Below are 24388 nucleotides of genomic sequence, written 5' to 3' on the forward strand. Positions count from 1 at the left end.
ACGCCATGCTGGCCCTGGGGTACAGTGGGGAATGAGACTGACTGCGTCTTTGACCGAGATCTTCTTCACAGAGACAACAAGACAGACAAGCAAATAAAACAGGGTAAGGTTGCGGCTTGTGCCAAGAAGAGACAGGTGACAGGTGACAGGTGACCTGCGGCCACTTAATTCATCCCCCTCTCCACGACAGGGCAAGACACAGTGATATGAGGCTCCCCCATCTCCACTCCACCTACACTCAGATGAATTCCCCACCCCGAAACTTTTGTGACCCCCCAGCTGGGTGCTGGAAACTGAAGGCTATGGGTCAGACCCAGCGTGTATAATCTGGGGAGAGTAAGTGGCATAGCAGGAGAGCCAGACATGGCACCAAAAAATGACAGCACAATAAGCACATGAATGGCAGATGCCCCTGCCCCTCCAGACACTGTGGAAGCCTAAAGGAAGGACCTCAAATGCAATCTGAATCCAATAATGCTTCCTGGAAAAGGTGACACCTAAGTGAGTCCTGGAAGGACAATGTCTTCTGTGAGCAGGCTGAGCAATGACACGGGACAGTGTGGAAAAGTGTGGGACGGGACGCCTCATAGCTCAGTTTGCTGAGTGACTGACTCTTGGTTTCAGCTCAGGTCATGATCTCAGGGTTGTGGGATCCAGCCCTGCATGGGGAATCCACACTTAGTGCAGGTCTGCTTCTCCTTTTCCCTCTGCTCCTCCCCCTGCTCACTTTCTCTCTCTCTCTCTCATAAATAAATACAACCTTAAAAAAAAAAAAAGATGCAGTGGGAAACACGCACTGGGTATTGTGATAGCCCACAGATGAACGGAAGTTAGTCCCTGTATTCAAAGAAATCACACTCAAGTGATAACAGGATTCAGATGATAATATCAATTGATTGGTCATGGCTCAGAACCAGCTCCAGCATAAGTGCTGCAATGAATTGATGATGTCTGCCCCGGGCAGGAGCTGTAACACTGGGGTCTGTTTGTCAGCTATCCACTGCCCACTCCTAGTTCGGGTCAGTGGTTTTCACATCCATTTTTGTGTGTGTGTCCATAATTTTGTGTGCCCCTCAGATCAACTTGGGTAGTGCCAAGAAGAGATGACAATAACCTGATGAGAATGAGGTCTAAAAGGGCTCTTGGGGGCGCCTGGGTGGCTCAGTCGTTAAGCATCTGCCTTCAGCTTAGGTCATGATTCCAGGCTCCTGGGATCGAGCCCCACATCAGGCTCCCTGCTCGGCGGGAAGCCTGCTTCTCCCTCTCTCACTCCCCCTGTTTGTGTTCCCTCTCTCGCTGTGTCTCTCTGTGTCAAATAAAATCTTAAAGAAAAAAATACACCAAAACTTCTCAAATAAATAAACAGGTAGATAGATAGAAGGGTTCTTGGCTTAAGTCACAAGAGGCAGGATGAGACAGGAATGCAGATGCCCTGGTCCCAAGTCCTTTTCTCCAGCTACCCTATGGTTCACAGTCCTCCCTCCTGGTCACCTTGGAGAGTCAGGTCAGAGGCCCAAGGGTTGGGCCACATGCTGCTGTGCTCCAAAACCTTCTAGGACCCCTAGTGCAGGCTCCACAGTCTGGCACAGTGAGGCTTTGCCTCAGTTCTCTTTCTCTTCTCTTGCCCCTGCCCCACAGGCCATCCAGATCCCTCCAAATTCAGCAGATGAACCCCAGATTGTTGGATTCTCCAGGTTTTTGCATATGCAGTGCTCTCCGACCCCCACAAACGGGTGCCTTTTGCCTCTCAGTGTTAACATCATCGTCCCCATTCTAGTTCTCAGAAGCCGGCGAGAAAGCCATCAGAGCATCCCTCCCAGCCAGGGAAGACCACCCCGTCTCTTCCCCCTCCCCAATTGGCCTCCTCAAAGGCACTGATTCTCTACCTGGACTCAGGCCCCTTGGCTCACCACATCCCAACTGAGCTTGGTGGCTTTCTCAGAACCACTATTCCTCTCTGTGGTCATCACACTCAACCCCTGGCATCAGCCTTGCCTGATCTCCAACCAGAGCCAGGCCCCTCCTTCCCACCTCTCCTGGTGTCGATCCTATCACTGACCACACCCACTTCTCCTGCCCCACCCCCACAGAAGCCACAGCTGATTGGAAGAGACCAGACCAGGCAGCCAATCAACAGGCAAATCACTAATCCTATCTTGGTCCCAAATGCTGGGCTGGACCAATCAGATTCTCTTCTGGGAATGTGAACTCTTAAGAAGCAAAGACAAGGACAGTAAGCAGCAGGACGGGAATGAGCCAGAAGTACCTAACAGGATGATAGTAAGAAAGCTTTGGGGCGCCTTGGTGGCTCAGTCATTAAGCATCTGACTCTTCATCTCAGCTTATGATCTCAGGGTTGTGAGTTCAAGCCTCACAGTGGGCTCCATGCCAGGTGTGGAGCCTACTTAAAAGAAAAGAGAGAGAGAGAAAGGAAGGAAGGAAGAAAGAAAAGCTTCATGCTCCATGAACAAGGGAATCGGTGTCACAGGACTGAGGTGGCAGACAGACTACCATCAGGCCTATACACCTCCCCAGCCACCACCCTGCTAGCCAGGGGCCCTAGCAGCTGCTGGAAAACCCAAAAGTGGACTTCCCAGCAGGTGCCCATTGATCTCACTCCGGCATGACCTTCCCAGGTTCAGCGTTCAGCACTCACAACGCAGCCACTCAACCCCTTGAACGCCGTGTTTTTGCTCACGACACAACCTTTGCACCCTGCTCCCTCCATCAGGACCACCTGCCCCCTACTTTTCTCCATCCAACAAACTCTTACAAGCTCAGCGTTTACACCCTCTTAAATCTTGAACAAGAACTGGAAGTTAATGTTATCAGTCCCACTTTATAGCTGGGGAAGCTGAAGCAGAGATGAGGGCTAGCCTTGTGCTAATTTGGCTGCCCCAAATATGTTCCATGAGTAAAAAATATACCCAAGATTTCAAAGGATTGATATGAAAAAAATGTAAAACATCTCGTTAGCTTTTTCTGCGTTGATTACATGCTAAAATGATTGTTCTAAATAAGCTGTGTTAGAGATAATACACTCCTGTGGCTAATCTCGCCGATTTTTAAACTTTTTTAAAATTCTTTTTCTTTTAGGAAGGCTCCACGCCCAAAGTGGGGTTTGAACACAGGACCCTGAGATCAAGAGTCACATGCTCTACCGACTGAGCCAGCCATGCATCCCTCCCTTTTTTTAAAGCAGGATACAAGAAAATTTAAAATGACGTATTCACGGGCGCTTGGGCGACTTGGTCAGTTGGGCGTCTGCCTTCAGCTCAGGTCATGATCTTAGAGTCAGTCCCAGGATCGAGCCCTGAGTTGGGGTCCCTGCTCAGTGGGGCACCTCCTTCTCCCTCTGCTCCTTACCGTGCTTGTGCTCTCTTTCAAATAAATAAAGAAAATCTTTTAAAAAAGAAATAAAAATAAGGGGCGCCTGGGTGGCTCAATGGGTTAGGCCCCTGCCTTTGGCTCAGGTCATGATCTCAGGGTCCTGGGATCGAGCCCCGAATTGGGCTCTCTGCTCAGCAGGGAGCCTGCTTCCCCCTCTCTCTCCATCTGCCTCTCTGCCTACTTGTGATCTCTCTTTCTGTGTCAAATAAGTAAAATCTTATTAAAAAAATAAAAGACATAAAAAATAAAAATAAAATGATGTATACAGCCCATGACATTTCTAGTAGACTACCGGGTTCTGGAAAAAACTACGGCCCCTTGTTCATTTTCAGAGATCTTTAAAATAAGAATGCTTCCTAATTTTTAAAAGATCGGGGCGCCTGGGTGGCTGAGTTGGTTAAGGAACTGCCTTCAGCTCAGGTTATGATCCTGGAGTCCTGGGATCAAGCCCCACATCAGGCTCCCAGCTCAGCAGGGAGTCTGCTTCTCCAGCTGACCTCTCTCCTCTCATTCTCTCTCTCTCTCTCTCTCTCTCAAATAAATAAATAAATAATCTTTAAAAAAAAATAAAGGATCATAAAAACAGAACAAGAAGACATAGCAGTGGGGCGCCGGGGTGGCTCGGTGGGTTAAGCCGCTGCCTTCGGCTCGGGTCATGATCTCAGGGTCCTGGGATCGAGTCCTGCATCGGGCTCTCTGCTCAGCAGGGAGCCTGCTTCCCTCCCTCTCTCTGCCTGCCTCTCCATCTACTTGTGATTTCTCTCCGTCAATAAATAAATAAAATCTTAAAAAAAAAAAAAAAAAAAAAAAAGAAGACATAGCAGAGACCCTGCACCCTGCAAAACCTAAAATATTTACTAGCTGGCCCTTTATAGAAAAAATGTGCCCAGCTTTGCAGAGGGAACTAAGCAAAGGGACACCTACTGGGTGCCACCCAGGGTTCCATGGAGCTTTAAGGCCTGGATTCTCCAGTTACCTGAAGGAGGTACTAACGAGATCACCTCTATCACCAAATCCAGTCAGGGAGGGTCGACACCAGCCTAGCCCAAAAGTGGCAGAGAATGAACCAGTCAGGTTAAGGCCAAAGCTGGGCTCTCAGCAACGATGCCGCCAGCCTGCCCTGACTCCAAGCACACCAACGGGTCTCCAATGTCTGCAGAAGTGATTCAGTCCTGGGGCTGTGTGTCCCCCCATTGTAAAGCACACTCATGTTGTATTTTAAGCATCTGAGTCCTTGCCCGGCCTCATGCCAGCTGGGAGGTGGTGTCAGATGGCTGTGGCTCCAATCCCAGCTCGGCACCCGCCAGCTGACTGAGTCCCTCTCCAAATGTGAACTTCCTCATCTGTAAAAGCCCTGCTCTTTCGGCCCAGTGCTGGACTCCCTGTCACATGTGCCACTGCCATTGTCAATGTTGGCCAGAATGTACACAGAGAAAGGTTGAGTCTGGTGCTGAGAGCCCAGGCTCCTGGGGCCAACAGAACCAGTGTGGATCCCGGGCCATGAATGTCTAGGAAGGCTACTGTGGCACTCTGCGCCTCAGTTTCCTTCCCTATAAAATGGGAAGAGTAATCCCTATCATGGGAGATGATTATAAAGATAAAACTTGAGGGTGCCTTGGGGTTAGGCATCTGCCTTCTGCCCAGGTGATGATCCCAGAGTCTTGGGATCGAGCCCCACATCAGGCTCCCTCCTCAGTGGGAAGTCTGCTTCTCCCTCTCCCTCTGCCCCTCCCCCTGCTCATGCTTGCGCCCTCTCTCCCAAATAAATAAATAAAATCTTAAAAAATAATAATAAGTAAATAAAGAGAAAACCCAGAGACAGCAGTGAACATCGCACAACAATGTGAATACACTTTATGGCACTGAATGGTACCACTTAAACAATGGTTAGAATGATAAATTTCATGATATGTAAAGGTTACCACAATTACAGTAAAAAAAAGGAGGGGTACCTGGCTGGCTCAGTCCTTATGGCACATGACTCTTTTTTTTTTTTTTTAAAGATTTTACTTATTTACTTGACAGACCATAAGTAGGCAGAGAGGCAGGCAGAGAGAGAGGGAAGCAGGCTCCCCACCAAGCGGAGAACCCAGGCTCAGGGCACGTGACTCTTGACTAAGGGTCATGAGTTCTAGCCCCACTTTGGGCATTAAGCTCGGTTTTTAAAAAAATTTTAACTAAGTTGAAGCGCCTGGGTGGCTCAGTAGGTTAACCCTCTGCCTTCGGCTCGGGTCATGATCTCAGGGTCCTGGGATCGAGCCCCACATTGGGCTTTCTGCACAGCAGGGAGCCTGCCTCTCTGTCTACTTGTGATCTCTCTCTGTCTCGAGAATAAATAAAATCTTTAAAAAAAATTTTTTTTAACTAAGTTAAAAATATGAAGAACAAGAGGCACCTGGGTGGCTCAGTGGGTTAAGCCTCTGCCTTCAGCTCAGGTCACGGTCCTGGAGTCCTAGGATCAAGCCCAGCCTCAGGCACCCTGCTCAGTGGGGAGCCTGCCTCTCCCTCTCCCTCTGCTTGTGCACTCTGTCAAATAAGTACATAAAATGTCTTAAAAGAAAAATTAAGAACAAAATTCCTAGTTCTGACTGTGATCTGTCTCAAACCCTGTCCTAAGGAGTTGGCAACTGTCCCTCTCACTGCTGTTCATTCAGTATCTTCCTTGCTTATCCCAGCCGAAGATCAAATCAGCTTCAGAAGTCATGAAGTTAATGTGAAGCAATGTGGGGCGCCTGGGTGGCTCAGCTGGTTGAGCGTCTGACTCTTGGTTTTGTCTCAGGTCAAGACAATCTCAGGGTGGAAAGCATGAGGACAGCATAGGGTTCTACGCTCAGAACAGAGTCTGCTTGAGATTCTCTTTTTCTGTCTACCTCTCCCTCTGTGCCCTCTCTCTCCTTCTGTCTCTAAAACAAATAAATAGGGGTGCCTGGGTGGCTCAGTGGGTTAAACCTCTGCCTTCAGCTTGGGTCATGATCTCAGGGTCCTGGTATCAAGTCCCACATCAGGCTCTCTGCTCAGTGGGGAGACCTGCTTCCCCCTCTCTCTCTGCCTGCCTCTCTGCCTACTTGTGATCTCTGTCAAATAAATAAATACAGGGGCGCCTGGGTGGCTCAGTGGGTTAAGCCGCTGCCTTCAGCTCAGGTCATGATCTCAGGGTCCTGGGATCGAGTCCCGCATCGGGCTCTCTGCTCGGCAGGGAGCCTGCTTCCTCCTCTCTCTCTCTGCCTGCCTCTTCATCTACTTGTGATCTCTCTCTGTCAAATAAATAAATAAAATCTTTAAAAAAAAAATAAATAAATACAAATCTTAAAAAAAAACTAATAAATACATTGTTTCCCCCCAAAATGAAATAATGTACACAAGACATAACGGCATTGAGAAGGACTGGGAGAGATAAAAAAAGGAAGGAGCAGGGAATTCTGGAATTGCTGGCTGGTTTGAGGAACGTGACCAATCACTCTGGCATTTGGCTTTGTAATTCCCTAATATACCTTTCATCAATGTTCTTTTGGGTGAAGCAACCACCATGCTAAAAAAAAAAAAAAAAAAAAAAAAAAAAAAAGACAAGGTACGGAAGACAGAACATGACATCTGGAATTGGTGGGATAAGGCAGGGGACAGAATGTGCCAGAACAGAGAGAGAGAAGGACTAGCCAGGAGGGGACGATGCTGGAAGCTGAGGGATGGGTACATACAGTCCCGTTACCCTAGTGGCTCTACTTCTTCTACAATAAGATGGTGTAAAAATCATACAGCAGAAGACATATTAAGTTCACCTCATAGAACATAGGAAGCAGCAAAGCATAACAACTGTTAACCTGATAATGAATTCGTCCCACAATACCTCCATCTTAAGAAGCTACACCAGAGAGTAAATTAAACTTGATAATGTACCTTAAGGGCCAAACATATTCCTGGCCCCCGTTGTCAATACTCAGTCTGTGACACTAACGGGAAGAAAGCCCGTCGTCTCTCGGGTTACCATCAAGGTGATGATGGCTTGCTGACCCACCAAGGACTTGTTCAGCCTCATGTCCCAAGAGAAGCCTTACATGAGCATCTCATGTCACCCACCCTAGTCAAGCACCTATGCTATGAATCCTCTGATCCAAAATCTCCCTGTCCAATGAACCGAGTATAGCAGTGGTCAGCAAACTTTTTCCATAACGGAGCAGATAAGAAAGATTTTTGGTGTGGTGGGTCAACTAAACTCTGCCTCAGCTATCTCAATTTGCCATTGTATGGGGAAAGCAGCCCTAGGGGATTTTAAATGCATGGGCATAGGTTGTATGCCAATAAAACTTTATTCATAACAACAGGCAGGGACCTGGATTTGGCTCCTGGAGTCCACAGTTGGCCAAGCCCTGAAGTAGAGTCAATGGAAGCAGGAAATGGGCCAATCTGCAAAGAGTGTCTTAAGATGTGGCCTCACAGTCCCAAATCATTGGCTATGTGTGTGTGTATTCACAGGAACACTTTGTTACTGCCTCACGTTGCCACCATTATGCTATACGTTGCAAAGCAGCCTGGCTCTCTTGGCTTGTACAATTAAATTAGAACCTTCACTGAGACCAGCACCTGTCTGCATTCTTCCTGATTGGTACCCCAGCGCCCAGAATGTCTGCAATAAACATTAACAATTACTTTTTCCCATTTCCAAGACCTCTCCTCCCCAATCTCAAAGCCCCACGCAGCGGCTGCAAGCTCCAGACCCCATCAGCCTGGGAATTCAGGACGGCCCCCGCTAAGCCTGTCATCTAGCAGGCGCTCCTGAGCCTGTCATCTAGCAGGCGCTCCGTCACCGCTCTGGGGCCAAATCCCACGGGCCTAGCTTTCAGATGCACTCACCTTGAGAGACGGGATGTCCTCGGCGCGGATGACGAACTCGTCGCGCTCCCGGAAGATGCCCTCCCCACCGCTCTCGCCGGCCTCCTCGTCAGTCTCCCCACACACTGCCGCCGTCTCCTGCTTCTTGGCTAAGTGCAGGGGCCGTGCATCGGGAGGCTCGGGCTCCTCGGGGGACGGGGCAGCGGGCTCCTCCGGCGCGACGGCCGGCGGGGGCGGCGGTGGGGCGGGCGGCGAGGGCGGCGAGCTGGGTACTGGGGCCACCAGAGGGGGCGGCGAGGGCAGGGCTGGCGGCGGGGGTGGTGGGGGCGGCGGAGGCGGCTGCGGTGTCGGGGCAGGAGGCGGCGAGGGCGGGGGCTTCTCCTCCAGCAGCGGGGGCTCTGTGGGCGAAAGGGGCATCAGGACAAACCCCCGGGCGCGGGGAGACCCCCTCCACCTCCAGTGCATGCGCGGGTCCCTCAGGTCTGCAGTCAGTGTCAGTCAATGTCAATCAGTGCCTGCTGTCAGCTCTTTCAGGCTCCTCTCTTCCCCAGGGTCCCAGCAACCCTCTTCCTGCTGTGTGCTCCCATACCCCTTCTGATCAACCCAAGTTCTTCACCTAACACCCGAACACCCATCGCTGCTCCAAATCCCACTCATCTCCACTTCTTACTCTTCTGCTGTTGCTCTTTGTCCAGTCAAAGCCTGTATCTGTCTCTCCCTTTCTTTGAAGACTTTGCTTTTAAATCTGTACACCCAACATGGACTCGAACGAAAGACCCCAAGATCAAGAACAGCATGCTTCACTGACTGAGCCAGCAGGGCACCAAGGCCCTCCCCTCCCCGACTTTTCATACCCACTTCTGCCCCCAGATAGCCAGAGAAAGCCCAGGTTCCCTTCTTTCTCCAACTTCCTACTAAGCCTTCCCACCTGGAAATGAACATCTGTCCCTCCCCATCTTTTCCTGGCTTCCACATACTCCCCCACTTCTGTCCCTTTGGGTAGTTAATACCATTACCCCATGTCCCTCCATCAAAATCAGTCATCCTTTGTCGGACCACCAACCCTTCCTCATCCCTCAACTGTCTCCTACCCCAGTCTATCTACCCCTTGTCTCCCCTAGTCCCTACAAACTCCTTGCCCTGCCCTGACACAGCTCCTAGTTCCTGAATGCCATTCACCATCTGCAGCACCTCTCCTCTTGTCCCTGAATGTCCCTCCCTATGCCAACAGCTCCTCAACTCCCCCAAAGCTTTTCCACTCTGCCGAAGTCCCTCCCTGAGGACCCCTTCCCAGCTCCCACGCTAATTCAGAGTCCCTGAATTTTCACCCTGTTGCCTCTTTTAGTCCTGAAACACCTCTTAGTTGCCTCAAAGCCCTTGCTGGCTCTCACCTCCCATTTTTTTACCTTCCCTCCCAATTCTCCAATCATTCCTTCTGTGCCTCTGCTCAGGAGTCTTGTCCTTCCTCCATCCAAAATTTTCCTTGCCCTTTCCTTGAACTGCTCTCTACTAGGGATCATTACTGCCCATTATAGCCCTGACTCCCCATGGGTTTTTCTAATGTCACCCTCTGACGCCTTAAAATCCCTAAAACTGCTTCTTCTCCGTCACTGTGTCCTTAGCCAAAAGACTTCCTGACCCTTCCAAGGTTCTCACCCCCCAGGGCTCACTTCCATTTCAGCAAATTCTGACACTGCTCAGAAGGCCCCGGTAGTTATCTACACTTCGGCCTCCCATCATCTTGTTCCCTTGCTCCCCGTTTCCCACCTTCCTACAACCCCGGAGAAGTCCCCTCATGCCTCTGAGCCCTCAAGCCTCCTCACTGTCCTAAACATCCTTCTCCGAATCAATGCCTCCATTTCCCCCCATCCAAAGCACCTTAAAATTTGTCCAAAGCCTCTCTCAGGATAGACCACCATCCAGACCTTGCACACACCTCCAGCCTTTTCCTCTCACCGCCCCCCAAGACCCAATTAATCAACGTTCCAGTCTCCCCCTACCACTCCCACAGACATTCTTCTGTCTTTTACCATGCGTCTCTAAATCCTAGCTCCTTCTCAGGCCCCATATCCCCTGGCTGTCTTCAGAACCTCTCAGTACCCTTACACCTCCCTGTCCCCATCACTTAAAACCTGCTGTCTCCCAGCATTCTCCAATGCCCACCTTGGGGCACCTAAAGCCCACTTAGCATCATGGACAGGTCAGAAAATTAGTCCTTTCTTGCACCAACTGTATGCCCTCAATTTGTGAACTCGCAAATCTACTTCATCTACAGCGTAACTGATGCCTCTTACACAGTGCGCGACCTGCACAACCCACCCCCAAACCATCTTCCCAGAGCTCACCGGGTGTGCCATTGCTGCTGGCACTAGGGAGCCCCGGGAGTGGGGGAGGCCCTGGCACCGCAGCCTCAGCTGCCAAGGAGGGCACATCTGGGGTGGAAGTGTCCTTAGGCCCAGCGAGGGGTGGGTCATCGAGCGCAGAGATGGCCGAGGAGATGCTCTCCTGCAGGTCCCGGTTCTTGGCCACCGAGTCTTCTTCATCGGAGGAGAAGGAGGGCAGCGTCTCCAGGTTCCGCTTCAGCTCCTCATCTAGCCGCTTACAGGGTGAAGGGCAGCCCAGCCCCAGCCCCTCGCTCTCGGCCGCCTCCAGCGCGCCCCCCAGCCCGAAGGCGCCGGAGGGCGGGGGGTGTGGCACAGTGGGGGCGGTAGGAGGCTGAGGCTGCAGGCCACGGGTGGGCACGGAGGGCGGCACGCTCTTGGGGGGGCTGAGCGGGGGTGTCAGGCCAGCCTGGTAGAGTGGCGGATGACGCTTGCCGGACTTGAGGAAGTCCAGGAAGGAGGCCATGAATCCGGACTTCATCTCTGGCTGCTTCTCCTCCACCTCCTTGATCTTGGCCTCAATCTTCTCCCGGGTCAGGCTGGAATCCAGGCTGTTGTGGTCAGCGCCGGATATAGCGTCGCCTGAGGAGGCTCCCAGACCCTCGCCGGCCTTCGGCACAGACAGCTTGATCTAGGTATCAGGGCAGTGGGGAGTCAGGGTCCACAAGTCTGGGGCCCCAAGTCCCCTCCCTGCTCAGAGGCTGAGGTGCAGGCCCCCAACACTTCCTTAAGGCCTAGATCACTTTCCCACTTTCAGCCTGTAAAACCCTATAATCAAAGCCCCCAGACCCCTTCTCTCAGGTTCCAGAATGACAGGACTGGCATTCCTCCCTCAGCATTCACTGACCCCTCTTAGCCTCCACCCCAGGAATCCAGTCTCGAGACCCTCCTCCCACGAGACCCAGGAATCCAGAAACCCCCTATCATGGCTCCTTCAAGACCCAGAACCTAAGAACCCAAGCTTCAATCCCCTATGTTTCCCTTTAGACCCTGAAGTCTCAATTCTCAGATTTCTCTGATGGTGGAAGCCTAGAATCCAAACCCTCAGATTCATTGCCTCCGAGGCTCAGGAATATAAACCCCAGCCCCCACCACACCCAACTGCAGTCCCAAGCCTTTGCCTTCTCCAACCTTAGCCATCTGAACCCCAGTCCTTCTCACCTTAAGTGGCTTTAGGGGCTCCAGCCGCGTGCCCCCCGCCTCCTCAGCCTTCCTGCCCCGACCACGGCCCCGGCCCCGAGGTTTCTTGGCCCCATCAGTGGGCGTGGAGACTGAGGCTGGCCCAGCAGTGGCGGGGACCTCCAGTGGGCGGATCCGGGGCCTCCCCCGGGGCCGGGGTGGGCCATCACGCTTAGCCTTTGTGGGCTTGCGGCCACGGCGCCTGGGGCCATCCGGGCCTGGGTTGGGTGGACAGAAGTCGATGTCGCCCAGGGGTGAGAGGGCTGGGCGGGAGCGGCAGCTGGACACCAGGTCGGGCAGGCGTCGAGGGTTCAGACGGATGTCAGCAGGCACATCGGCCTTGTCCTCATCCGCCTCAAACTCATACTCCTGGGCGTACAGCTTCTTGGGTGTCTGGAAGGGCGGGTCACGGCGCCGCAGCAGGTGGAAGGAGGATGTCTTGAGCAGCTTCTTTGGCTTGGTAGAGCAGAAGATGGGCGAGGTGAGGCCTCCCTTGGGCTCCGAGGCAGGTGGCGGCGGTGGCGGTGGCGGTGGTGGCGGCGGGGCCGCCTGGTGGGGCCCGCTCTGGATCAGGCCCAGAGGCTCGGCGTTGACCGTGGAGGGCAACTCAGGTGGCTTGCTGGGGTCCAGGCCCAGGCCTGGCGTCTCGGGCCCAGCTCCAGACGCCCGACCAGGGCAGTAGGGCCCATAAGGATCATAGGCTGGGGGGCCTGGAGGCTGCCCAGTTCCCGCCTTGGGATCGCCCTCGTCCTCGGGTGGCCCAGCCTTGCCATAGTCATCCGCTGCCCCTCCGCCGAACATCTCTTCCATGGTGGGGAAGAAGCTGCGCTCCTCATCTTGGAGCAAGGAGTCAGGAAAACAGATGGACGTGAGTGGCACAAAGCGGGGGGCCTTGGTGCCCTGCGGGCTGGGGCTGCGGTAGGCACCAGAGGGATCCTTGCCCTCGGTATTAGGTGGGCCCACACCAGTGTCACCAGGCCCCGGGGGCAGTGGCTCCAGGGCCCCAAGCAATTCCTGCATGGTGCCCGGTGGCTCCAGACTCTCCTCGGGTCGCAGGCGGGGGCTGGGGGCACCAGGCTCCAGGCCGTGGCTGCGGAGATGGGCCTCGAGCTGGAGGGGCATGGGTGGAGGAGGCGGGGGCGGCGGCGGGGGCGGCTGGGGTGCTCCGTCGCGGGTGGCTGACTCCAGGAGATGAACACCAACTTTGGGGGCGCTGGGAGAGGGGCTGGGGGCATGGCTGAGGACTGAGGGGAGCAGCTGTGGGGGCGGAGGTGGGGGCAGCACCAGTGGGAGGTCAGGGCCCCCAGCCTCCAGGAGGAGGCCATGGGGTGTGGGCTGGGCAGACTGAGCTGTGGGAGGTGGGGGTGGTGGGCTCTTTTGGAGGAAGGCCCCCAGCTCCTTGGCACCTGCCCCATAGTGGACAACTGAGGTGGCCAGCCCCTCTGGGGTCTCGCCGCCCCGTTCTGGCCCTTTCTTCTTCTCCTTCAGCCTCCCCAGGCCCAGCTCCAGGGCTGCCGTGGTACCCTCATCAAGGCTGCCACTGCTGCGGATAACGCTCTGTAGATGATACCTCTGGGGGTCTTCCTTAGCCAGCTCGTAGGGTGTGCCCGGTGGGCCCCCGGCCCCACCACTACCCCCAAGTCCCTTGGAGGCATCTGCCGCCCCATCTTCCCCCACCAAGCCGTCTGCCCCTGAGGTCCGCGGGGGGCTAGGAGCCTGCAGGAGATGCTGGATGAGGAATTCCTCATCTTCCGTGCGCTCGGCAGGAGGGCCGCCGGGCCCTGCCAGCAGCTCCGAGCCATCCCCCTTGCCTTTGTAGCCCCCTGCTCCAGCTGCATAGCTGCCGGCTCCTGGGGGTGCCAGGAACGGGGCTGACGCCAGGACGGAACTCAGGTATTTGCCGGGGGCCCCCGGAGAGCCGACTCCGGGCGGGCGGCCAGGGGCCGGCGGCGACTGCAGCGGGCGGATGATGTGAGAAGGGCTGGCCTCCCCACCACCCCCCAGAGAGCTGGGCCCCCAGCCACCTCCGTGACCCGAGAGCGCAGGGGAATGGCCAGTGCTGTAGCTGAGCGAGGGGCTGGCCGTGGGCAGCCCCTGGGAGTGGGCAGCTGGCCCTGGGTATGGCTCACCCTGAACACCATAGAGCTGCCCCTGCAGCTGATCTGGGGAGTAGCTCTGGCACGTGGCTAGGCCAGGAGGTGGGGGGCCACTGGGAGGCTGCGGGGGCCCCCCTGAGTAGCTCGGGCCTTTGCTCAAGTCCTGGGCTTGACCCCCTCCAAACCCTTGCCCATAGGCCTGGGGTCCTAACAGCCCTTGGGGCTGACCAGGAGAATAGGCTTGGCCACCTGCCCCAGCAGCCCCAGAGGCCTTCCCGGTGGCATAGGCGGCTGCTGGCCCACCCAGACTCTGGCATTTGGGTGTGGCCGTCGAACGGGGTGGTGGGGGTCTGTTGGCACCGCCCGCAGCCGCTCCATAGCCACCTTTGCCCGTCTTGTAACCGGGCGACTGAATGATGGGGCGGTAACCTCCACCGCCACCCCCTGCCCCACCTCCTCCAGCTGCCTCCGGGCCCGCAGCCCGGCCGGATGCTCCAGCCGCCGCTCCACTGGGCCCGGCCTTGCTAGGCTCCCCAGCACCAGGAGAGGGCTCCCCACCGCCCAGGGGGCTGCAGGCCAGGTTAGCCCTGTGGCCCATGGAGGGATAGCTGCCTCCACAGCTCAGATAGTGCTGGAGGGCATGTGCTGGGGGCGGGGGTGGCGGGGGCTGGGCACTGGCCGGCCGCTGGTAGTGCTTGATGACGGTGTCCTGGCGGGGCAGGGCCCGCTCGGGTGGCGGGGGGCCTGGGGCAGCACCCGAGAAGTTGTACAGCTGTGGGGAGGACTGTTCGGCGGCGGCGGCGGCGGCAGCAGAAGAGGAAGCCAGCAGGTTGAACTGAGTCGGGAGGTGGCGGGGAGGTGGTGGGGGGTCTGGGGGGCCGGGACGGTACGGAGGGGTCTGGGCCGGGCCAAGACCAGCGGGCCCCAGGACACCGCCCCCCGCCAGGCGCTCGAAGCCCAGCGAGGATGGCACTGTGGGTGCCTGCGAGGGCTTCAGGTGCAACACGTCATGAGGGGACAGGAGCCCATTAGCTGGGGGGCTGAATGGGGGGTCTTGGAGGCTGAGGGATGAGGGCACTGGGAAGGGGCGGCTGCCGAAGGAAGCCGGGTGCTGGTAGGCCGACAGGGCAGAGGAGGATGGAAAGGTGCTGGAACCCGGCAGGGCGCCTGAAATGAAGAGCTCCGTGGGGCCCGGCGTGTGCATGGCTGGGGACGATGGAGAAGACCACAGGTCAGGGCAGACCACATGCCAGCCCCACCCTAGCACTCCTGGGCCGGCGCTAGGCTTACCTGTTTGCCAGGAAGGACTGCGGAACTGGGAGAGGAGAGAGGAGGCAGAGGGGCCAGGCTGGGGGCCCCGGGACTCCAGGGCCGAGATGAGGTTCATGACGGAGGCGTCGGGCCCTGCTGAGCCCGCGTGGTGGAGGCCAGTGTCGAAGAGTCCAGAGAGGCCTGGCCAAGGACAAGGGGGCAGAGTCAGCTAAGTGGCAGAGTTGAAAGGGAAAAGGAAAAGGCCAAAAGCAAGTTGGGTTAGGGAAAAGGACTGGAGAAAGCAAAGAGGGAGATTCAAAGAGAATCAAGTGAACACAGCCAAACTAAGGAGACAGGGCTGAGGACAACAAAGAGGAAAAGGGAGCCAATCAGCAGGATGAAGTATACCCCAGTCATTAGGGCAGGGAGCCCAGGAGAGGAAAGGTAGGCAAAGGACGGGGGCAGGGGAGACACAAAAGGATTTGGGCAATTCTAGCAAGGAAGGGGAAGGTATGGGGTAACCAAGGCCACTTAGAAGCACTGGGAGGACAGGCCAAAAGGAGTTGATTAAAAGTGGAAGGATCCCAGAAAAAAAGGGGCAAGAATAAAGGGAAGGAACCAACCAGGAAAGTTAAGGATCAAATCGGACAATATAATCTCCTTGTTGGTTCAGCTAGGAAGGAGGGAACCAATCAGAAGCCCTAGAGGTAGGTCTACACAGGGAAGAATAAGGTGGTGGGCAAACCCAGGAAAAAAAGGGAAGGTCCAAAGACTTAGAGCCATTCAAGAAGAGAAGGAATCAGGAAGAACGAATTCACAGGATCAAGGAGTAAAAACACGGGCAAACCCAGAGGGAAAGGACTGAGGGTGGGATAGAGAGGAGGAAAAGCCTGGAAGAGAAGGTGGGATTTGGGGGCTGAGGGGACGGGGCCAATTGGAGCGAAAGAGGCGGGGCCAGAGACAAGGGTGGACGAATCCAGCGTGATATTGAGCAGGGACCAGCAGCCTCAGAGGCAACCAATCAGAGGAAAGGTAGCAAGGGGCGGGCCGGGACACAGGGCACGGCCAATTAGGAGGGGTGGAACTTTCAGCAGCCAACCAGCTGCCTCAGAGGGAGGGCCAGCCCAGGCGGGGCAGGACGGGGGCCGTACCTGCCGGGTGGTGGTTGGTGGCATAGCTTTGCAGTGGGTGGGGGGCCGCGTAGGCCTGGCGGTGTAAGATGTCGGTCTCGGGGTGCGAGGTCCTGGAGCTGCCATAGACCAAGCTGGGAGGAAGGGAGAGATGTTAGGGTGTCCTCCAAAGCTGCCCTAGAAGGGAACTCAGCAAATCCCCCGGGGTGAGGGGGGAAATCTTCCAGCTGACTGGGGGTTATCCTAAGGAACCTTGGGCCCTAAAGGAAAAAAGACAAGGGAATCGGGGTACCCAACGAAAAGAGCCATGAAACATTCCCCAATAAATAAAGCCCAGATAGTCTCACGTTTACAAACACAGCCATGCACAGAGACGAGACAAACAGAAAAGGGTGAAGAGTCAGAGGAAGCACCTCAAGTTAAGAATGTGAAAGGCATGGACCTCCTACCGAGCCCACCACCCCCTGGATGACACGAGGCCCTGGGGCCAACCTGAGAGGTGCATGAGGACGCCCACTCTACTGCACACACGTGGGAACACATGGCCCTGAACTTCATGGGGTGATGCAAACAGAGTTGGGAGAAGGTAGATTGTTCTCCAAACGGCTGGGATGCGGGGTGGGGAAGGGATAGGACTAGGGGAAAGTACCAGGTACAAGTGCGAACAAGAACAACGTCCATCCCCAGGGGTTGAGGTTCAAATGTATGGCCCCTTGCAAACCCAGGTATGTGTGCAAACGACGATCCAGCTCACTCGTGGGGAAGGAAACATACAGAGCGCTAAGTCCCAAATGGAAAATCCTAACACATGCGGGATCTTGCCCAACCACGCTGGGTAACCCAGGGGGCGGGGGGCTGGGGACAAGTGAAGAGTGAGGGCAGAACATACACATCAGGAAAGGGGCTGATTCGCAGGTGAGCAGGCTACCAACTAAGCACGAACAGGGCCCACGCTCACACACACAACCACACACCACGGAAACATCTGAATCTTCCCATGCTACGGCCCCGATTCATGGCTCAGACTCGAGAGGTCAAATACTCCACTCCTCGCCATCTACTAGGATTCTCTGCCTTTGGGGGTGGGGGAGCTAAAGGGGGCGTGTCTCAGATTCCAGGAGCCCCCCTTACACACACAGAACCCCAGCTTGGAAAGGGGGCGGGGCCCTGTGCCCACTCTGCGCGCGGAATTTCGGTGGGGGGAGGCCGAGTGGCGCGGCCTCGCGCAGTCCCGGAACAATAGGACGGGAGGGGGGGCGCCCCCCAGGTCTGCGTTCTAATTCTCCTTTCCATCCCACCTTAGCAAGAGCAGAGCCTGGGGCGCAGGGGGTAGGAATCAGCAAGCCGGGAATCCAAGGATGGGGGGAAATCCAGGCCTTGCTTCGCGAGTCCCTCCCACCTTCCCGGGGCCTTTCCGTCCGAAATTGTTTTGCACCCCCATTTTCCCGCTGCATCTCTCCCTTTGCATGCCGGAGCTGGCTTGGCGGAGTTTGCAATTTGCAAACTGGGGCGGCGGCGTTGTTGCAAACCGAGGAAGGCCGCTCCCTTGCAAGCCGGAGGGGAGTTTGCGATGCACGCGTCGCCAGGCGGGCCAGGCCCGGCCCGGCTGGGCCCCCACCCCTTGGCCCCTTCCTCCAGGCCACCCTCGGCTCCTTACCTAGCTTTCGCTGACCTCTCGTAACTCCATCCCGCCCCGGCGCCGAGCGGGTCCCCGAAGCCGGCGCTGGGGTAGTTCCTGTCCATGAATTGGCCGCGGTGGAAATTGGGGGGAGGGGGAGGGAGGGAGGGAGGGAGGGGGCGCGCGCGCGCTCTCCTCCGCCGCCGCTCCCTCCGCTGCCGCTTTTTTTCCCTCTCTCTCTCTCTCTCTCTCTCTTTTTCTTTGCAGCCGCCGAAGGCCCGGGAAGGCCCCGGGCTGGGGAGGGAGGGGGCAGGGGCGGAGGGGCGGGCAAGGGAGGGGGGTGCAGCCGCCGAGCCAAGGAGGGGGAAGGGGGGTTCCCCCTGGAGGGAAAGGGGGGTAGGAGGGACCCCGCTGTCTCCGCCTTTGCCCCGGCGCTTGCAAGAGAGAAGGGAGGGCGCGCGCTCAGGAGGGGGCGTCCCGGGCGGCCCCGGGGTGGGTGCGGGCGCTGGGTGCTCGCTCTCTCGCCGCCGCCGCCGCCGCCTCCTCCTCCTCTGCGCTCACGGTGCAGCCATCTTTGCACAAGGCGGCTGGGGGAGGGGGGAGGGGAAGGGGGGGCGGGCGGCGGGGTGTCTGGCTGCGCTCCGCTTCCTCCCACAATCCCGTGCAAATGCAAAAAAAAAAAAAAAAGAGAGAGAGAGAGCGCTAGATACTAAGCGCTAGCAGGGCCTGGGGGTGTAGGGCGCAGCGTTTGTACAGAAAGCCAACTCCGCCGCGCGCACACGCGCCCCTGAATGTATTTCAGTTTATTTAGTTTATTTTTTTTTTTTGCCTTGTTTCACTTTTTGTATCTTTTACAAAGGTTCTTCATTTAAGAGTGGAGCTCAACTCCAGTCTCCCGGTGCAATGCGAGCCCTTCCCCCATAAGCACTCTTGCATATATGCCTCCACCCTTACCCTGAGTTGCAGAGCGCCCGCGAGCGTGCAAGGGGAGCACACGAAAACATGCATGTGCATAAGCAGGGCCCTGCGTGTGCGTGGCCCATAGCACTGTAAGGCGATGGTCTTGTCACACCTGCTCACTCACGCGAGTGGGTAATACCCGGCCTACGCACCGGGGTCCGAGTTTCCACGGACGCCTACCCGGGGGGATAGGACTGGCGGTACCCCCCCCCCCCGTCAGAAAAGCCTGGGGACCCGCGAGTAGCCGGGGCGAGGGAACACGTTGGCCAGGGATGTGCGCGTATCCGTACTCGGCGGAAACACGTGTGCCAGGGTAGGCCTCGGGCCGGACGACCCCTACTCCCACCACTCCCGGATCTCAGCTACGTAGTTTAAGAGGCATGGGGGCTCTGAAATCCGCTGTGAATCTGGGGAACTTCGGCTCCGAAGCAGCTCCTCACCGAGGCCTCCTGAGGCTGCAAGAGGAGGGGCACAACAGGGAGTCAAAGACCCGGCTGTTTTTCCCCCCTGAATCAAGACCACTCCGACCCGCCCGCGGGCGTCTCAGCCAATCGCAGACCCTCTGGGCACAAGACCCACCCTCCCGTAAAGCTCCACACAGACAACACTGGACCACGCCCCCAGACAATTGCCTAGGACCCCGCCCCCACGCTCCAAGCCTCGCCCGGGATAATAAGCTAGAAATTCCAAGTCCCGCCCCTGAGACCACGCCCCTCCTCCCTCAGCATCCTCCCATCCGCGCCCCACCCCCGGGTAGAAGCCCAGCCCAAGCCCAGCCCAGTACCTGGTGTAGGGGGGCGGAGGTGCATCATGCACCCCAGAGGCCGCCAGCGCCTGCTCGTAGGTGGGGAGGCCTGGGGGTGGGGGTGGAGGCAGGGGCGGCGTCGGCGGGCCTAGGTCGCCCAGGGGACTCAAGGGATTAATGAGCTCAGCTCTGTGGACAGAAAGTACACCGTTAGCAGGGGAAACCTACAGGATGGACTTGGGAGAGGGCAGGTGGGGAAGACCTAGAGACATAGAGAATCTGAGGGTGGCAGGGGGACACAAGAGGAAAGGAGCAATAGCAGGGAGAAAGAGGGTCACCTTCAGCCTGACCCTCCACTCAGAATGACAAGCAGACGAACAGAGACAGGCAGAGACACAAATCAACTGTTGAGACACACTCTTATTCACAGACACACATGCGTTACAGCTACAGCGAGAGCAATGGAGAAAAAGACAGCCCCTCAGAAAGACAGGCAGACACACACACAAGCCAACACAACACAGAGAGACACCCACTCACAAATTTCCCAGTGCCGCTCTTAACAATAAACTCTTCTGAAAAACCCCCAGACCAGCCATACTTTCCAGACTGACACTCGAGCACTTTCTTGGACCCTGCCACTGAGAACCACATACCTAGACAATCATAAGGTGCACACACACACACACACACACACCTACACACACACACGTGCTACAGCCTGTCACTACAGAAACTGACAGGTCACGGACACCCAGAGACCCCACGATGCAGCCTCACCAGATACAATACACACAGTAATAATCACGCAAAACCCAGTATCATGGAAACAGGCAGCAAATACTGATCGAGCTCCTACTGTGTACTAGGTACTGAGGATATAGTCAGACAAACGACAATACCCGTCCACGCACAGCCTCACGGTCTGACTCTCCACCTGATGGTCTCCTCAGATCCTTCCTCAGCACCCACCTGTCCCAATCCCTGACTCGTCTCCTGAGGTCCACCCTTCCTCCTTCCTGTTCACCCTGCTTTCCAGCCCTTGGGCCCCTTCTCTCTGAATGCCCCTTACTCTTGGGGACAGGGCTGCTGGCCTCTGCCCGGTCGGCAATGCAGATACCAAAAGGCTCCCAAGCTGGCCAGGACAATGAGCAGGATCCCAGACGTCAGCCCAACCACCAGGCCTGCTACGTCTACTCGTCCACGCCCTGCAGTGGAGGGGGGGGACACTGTGTCAAGGGCTATCACTTACCACAATAACCCAATACTTTCCCCTGTGTCAGGAATACAGATCAAGAAGCAACACAGAACCAGGGCCTCTTCCTAGGTGTGTGACTCCAAGCAACTCAACACATTTGGTTCTCTAAGCCTCGGTTTGCTGCTCTGTAAAATGGGAACAATAACTCCTCCCCCATGCATTGTGGAAATTCATTGAGCTCAAACACATAAAGGATCTAGGATAACTCCATCTAGGGCTAAAAAATTATGGCAGTGGGATCCCCATGGTGACAGAGGCCCCTCCCTGACACAGCATGGCTGAAATCCCCCCAAACAAAATCCATCTGCTAAGAGGGCAATGGACACACTGAAGGTGGGGGTGGGGAGCTCAGGCAGGCAACTGGAGATTACGAGATTTAGCAAATGCCCACTCTGAGCATCACCAGATTTAGCAAATAATAATACATGATACCCAATTAAACATTCATTTTAGATACAAAATGAATTTTTTTTAGTGTATGTCCCTTGGAGTATTTAGAATATATTTATACTAAAAAATTTATTCGTGTGTATTTGAAATTCAAATTTAACCGATGGGGGGGGGTCCTGTGTTTTATCTGGCACCCCTCTCCCCTCAGGAACATAGTCCCTTTACCACACCCAGGCCACAGGGGGCCAAGACCTCAACACCAAAGAAAGGGCGGAATCACAGGAAGGTTTCTGAACTGACCAGAAGCTATGAAAAATTCATTTATTAGTGCAGGAATTTTGGGACCTTCCCCCACCCCAATAATAGATTTGGGGGTGAACCTTTTGCTAGGACCCTAGGCCTTTAGCCATCCCAGGCCACATGTCTGAAGGGAAGGAGACACAGGGATAACTCCAGCTTGGTGAGGCCCTCTGGGGTCTTGCAGCTGGGGACACTTCCTCTAGCACTGGGTCGGGAGCTTTGGTCAAATGGTAAACCCCAGGACTTTAGGCCCCTTAGCAAAGAGCTACACTGAGAAGGCAGGCCTTCCGGATTCTGACAGGTTCCAGGTGGATTCAAGGAGCCACCAGGCCTCACTAGGCCTGCAGTGAGGTAGTCACCTCCCCTAGCAACCAGGCTCCAGTGTGAGGACTCCCGCCCAGACCTAGGGCTTGTTGCTAAGGGGCATCCACCCCTAGCAACCAGGCCACCAGAATGGGTGGGGCGGGTGCGTCTGGTACAGGCAGGGGGTTCCTCCCTGGGCAGTGGGTCTTGGGTCCTGAGCCTGGCTAGGGGTGGTTGCTAGGGAGGCCTCTTTGGTAACCAGGCCAAGGCTGGGATGGGGCTGTGGGGGAGGGGAAGCCAGCCAGGTAGTGAGTGCTGCAGGCTTCTTTGGTCTGGCCTGACCAGGCCTGGTTGCTAAGGAGCAGTCCCCCCTTAGCAACAAGACTGCGGCCACAGTGGGTCCTTAGAACTCACAGGAAGGGGTGGGGGTGGACAGCCTGGGCAGGTGAGGAAGCACAGGCTTCTACCACCTGGCCTGGCCTGGCCAGGCCCCGTTGCTAGGGAGCAGTCCCCCAGCAACCAAGCTGCAGAAGGGGCTGGGGCTCTGGATTCCAAAGTGGGGCTCAGGTGGGTCGGCGCCTCTGAGCCTGAGGCCTCACAGGCCCCAGGGCTGTAACCCCTCTCCACCTGTACTTCCTTCTTCCTAGAGACAGGAAACTCCCTCCAAATGAGGTGTGGTGGGCTCTTTGGGCAGGGACTCTAGTCTCAAAGGAGGGGACTCTTCTAATAACCACCTCCAGCATACTCAGGGAGCATGGGATTTGGAGGAGGCAAATTTGGGGTAGGGGATGTTGGATCAACCTCCAGGAGAAAGGGCTGCCTTAGCTGTCCAGAACGAGAGCCACCCCCCCCACCTCCCTCCCTTTCACTCACCTCCTTTGCCATTGTAGATGTAGCTCTCCCAAAAGCGCTCCTTGAAAGGATGGAAGTCGAGCAGATGGAAAGACAGCATGTCAATGGGAGCTTCCGTACCCCCCACACCAGCCCACCCTGATTTCTGAGATCCCGGGTAGAGGGAATTGTGGGCCAGAATATCCCAGGGCCTAGAGAGGCTCTCACCGTCAGAGTATTGTCCTCAAAACACTCCCTCGCCTCCTCCCAGGAACATCGCTCCTCATAACACTCTCGTTCTAGGTTCCCTGGCGTGAGCAGCTCCAGGTCCCAGTGATTGGCTCGTGGAATCCGTCTATGGCTTCCTAGAAAGTTCTGGGCCTCTGGGGAGTCCAGGAAGACTCCTGGACCTAAAGGACACGAAGGACAGAAAAATGGAGAGTTCCTAAGACTGGGGAGATGGAGGAACCCGGGCCTAAGGGGACTGAGAACTGTGGAGTCCTGGGAGAGAAGAGGACTAGAGGCAAGGGTTCCTGAGTCCAGGGAAGGTGGATGGGCGGGGAGGGGGGGGTGTCTGTGCCTGGACACCAGCTCATCCCACAAACACTCACCTTGGTCTTGCTCCCCACCAGGTGTGGTGTCTGAGCAGGTGGTCAGTCCCAGGTACAGCAGTAGCAGAGAGGGGTAGCCCCTCATATTTTATGAACACCTGAAACCAGGAGCAGTATCAAGTGCCTCAGCCCCTGGGGAATGGCACTTGGGGCTGAGGCACGGTCCCCCCGACTGGATGCTATGGTCCGTGATAATAGTCATAGCAGACACTCATGTAGCTTGATTTCTGGGCCAGGTCACTGAGCTACTGTTCAAGGTAGTTTCCCTGTAGCAACTCGATTTAATTTTCACAGCCATGCTATTATTATCCCCATTTTACAGATGAGGAACATGAGGCACAGAGAGGTAAAAGAATTGCCCAAGGTCATATGATTTTGCCAGATTCAGAAGCAGGATTTGAGTGAAAGAAGCGTGCCTCCCGAGACTGGGGCAGGGAGCCCGTATTTTTCCTCTACCAAGTCTGCAGCACCCAGCACGAATCTTGGCACATAGTAGGTGCCCATAAACACGTCCATCGGTGATCAGGATTCCTTTCTTCCTAGTAATTTCCACCTACACTTGCCTCTCCCTGTGCCCATTGCCACATCCACCCCCAAAAGATGAAACATTACAGGAGAGACAAGAGCAGGAGAGGCAAAGAGCCTATATTCTTGGGTCCAGGGGGAGAAGGGAGTGGAGGTCCTGGACTCCTGGGGCTGGGGGACGGGAACTTCTGAGTCCCAGCTGGGCAGGGAGCCAAGAGGCCAGAGTCCCCAAGCCAGGCTCTGCCTCCAGGGGACATTCACTTACCTGCCCAGACTTGTGAGCGCTTTCCCTTCCTTTTTAATCGGGGCTTCCTCCCGCCAGCTGCGGCCAGCTGTGAATGAGGGAAAGGGGAGAGGGGAGGGGAGAGGTAGGAGGGGTGCCCCTCTCCGGGGAATCCACACGATCCCGGTTTCTGGCAGAGGGGCGGGGTTTGTGATTACCTGCCCTGGGCGGGACTCAGGTAAGGGACAAAGTATTTAAAGGGACCTTAGGAGGAAGGGCCCAAGGTCCAGAGAGTCCTGAGGGAAGCCAGGGTCTCCGACACCATGGAGGCACTTAAGGGAGGCACTTAGGGATTGGATATGTACCTCTT

The 24388-nt window shown here is 56.0% G+C and overlaps 2 protein-coding genes across 2 annotated transcripts in view; both read right to left on the reverse strand.

Moving 5' to 3' along the window:
- LOC132005675 (large ribosomal subunit protein uL13) overlaps window positions 1–24388 on the reverse strand; it is a 109940-nt gene that overhangs the window by 7895 nt on the left and 77657 nt on the right. The window contains exons 6-11 of the mRNA XM_059383084.1: window positions 17912–18099; window positions 16276–16388; window positions 15164–15325; window positions 11760–15079; window positions 10563–11229; window positions 8239–8615 (exon numbers count right to left, since the gene is read on the reverse strand). Coding sequence (XP_059239067.1) covers window positions 8239–8615; window positions 10563–11229; window positions 11760–15079; window positions 15164–15325; window positions 16276–16388; window positions 17912–18099 — 4827 coding nt within the window. The remainder of the gene's footprint in view (window positions 1–8238; window positions 8616–10562; window positions 11230–11759; window positions 15080–15163; window positions 15326–16275; window positions 16389–17911; window positions 18100–24388) is intronic.
- On the reverse strand, window positions 18679–24233 carry PRRG2 (proline rich and Gla domain 2). The gene is made up of 7 exons (XM_059383929.1): window positions 24061–24233; window positions 23271–23368; window positions 22888–23069; window positions 22702–22741; window positions 20650–20785; window positions 19617–19766; window positions 18679–19287 (listed from the first exon to the last, which is right to left on the reverse strand). Exons 2-7 carry the CDS (start codon window positions 23353–23355, stop codon window positions 19269–19271), a joined length of 612 nt encoding a protein of 203 aa, XP_059239912.1. The 5' UTR covers window positions 23356–23368; window positions 24061–24233; the 3' UTR covers window positions 18679–19268.

This window comes from Mustela nigripes, chromosome 17, assembly GCF_022355385.1.
Source record: "Mustela nigripes isolate SB6536 chromosome 17, MUSNIG.SB6536, whole genome shotgun sequence".
NCBI classification, from domain to species: domain Eukaryota; kingdom Metazoa; phylum Chordata; class Mammalia; order Carnivora; family Mustelidae; genus Mustela; species Mustela nigripes.

Coding starts and splice junctions, on each gene's coding strand:
- PRRG2 (XM_059383929.1), bottom strand. CDS start 23,355: ATGAGGGGCTACCCCTCTCTGCTACTGCTGTACCTGGGACTGACCACC. Junction 23,070..23,270: donor TGGTGGGGAGCAAGACCAAG/GTGAGTGTTTGT, acceptor CGTGTCCTTTAG/GTCCAGGAGTCTTCCTGGAC. Junction 22,742..22,887: donor TTGAGGACAATACTCTGACG/GTGAGAGCCTCT, acceptor CATCCTTTCAAG/GAGCGCTTTTGGGAGAGCTA.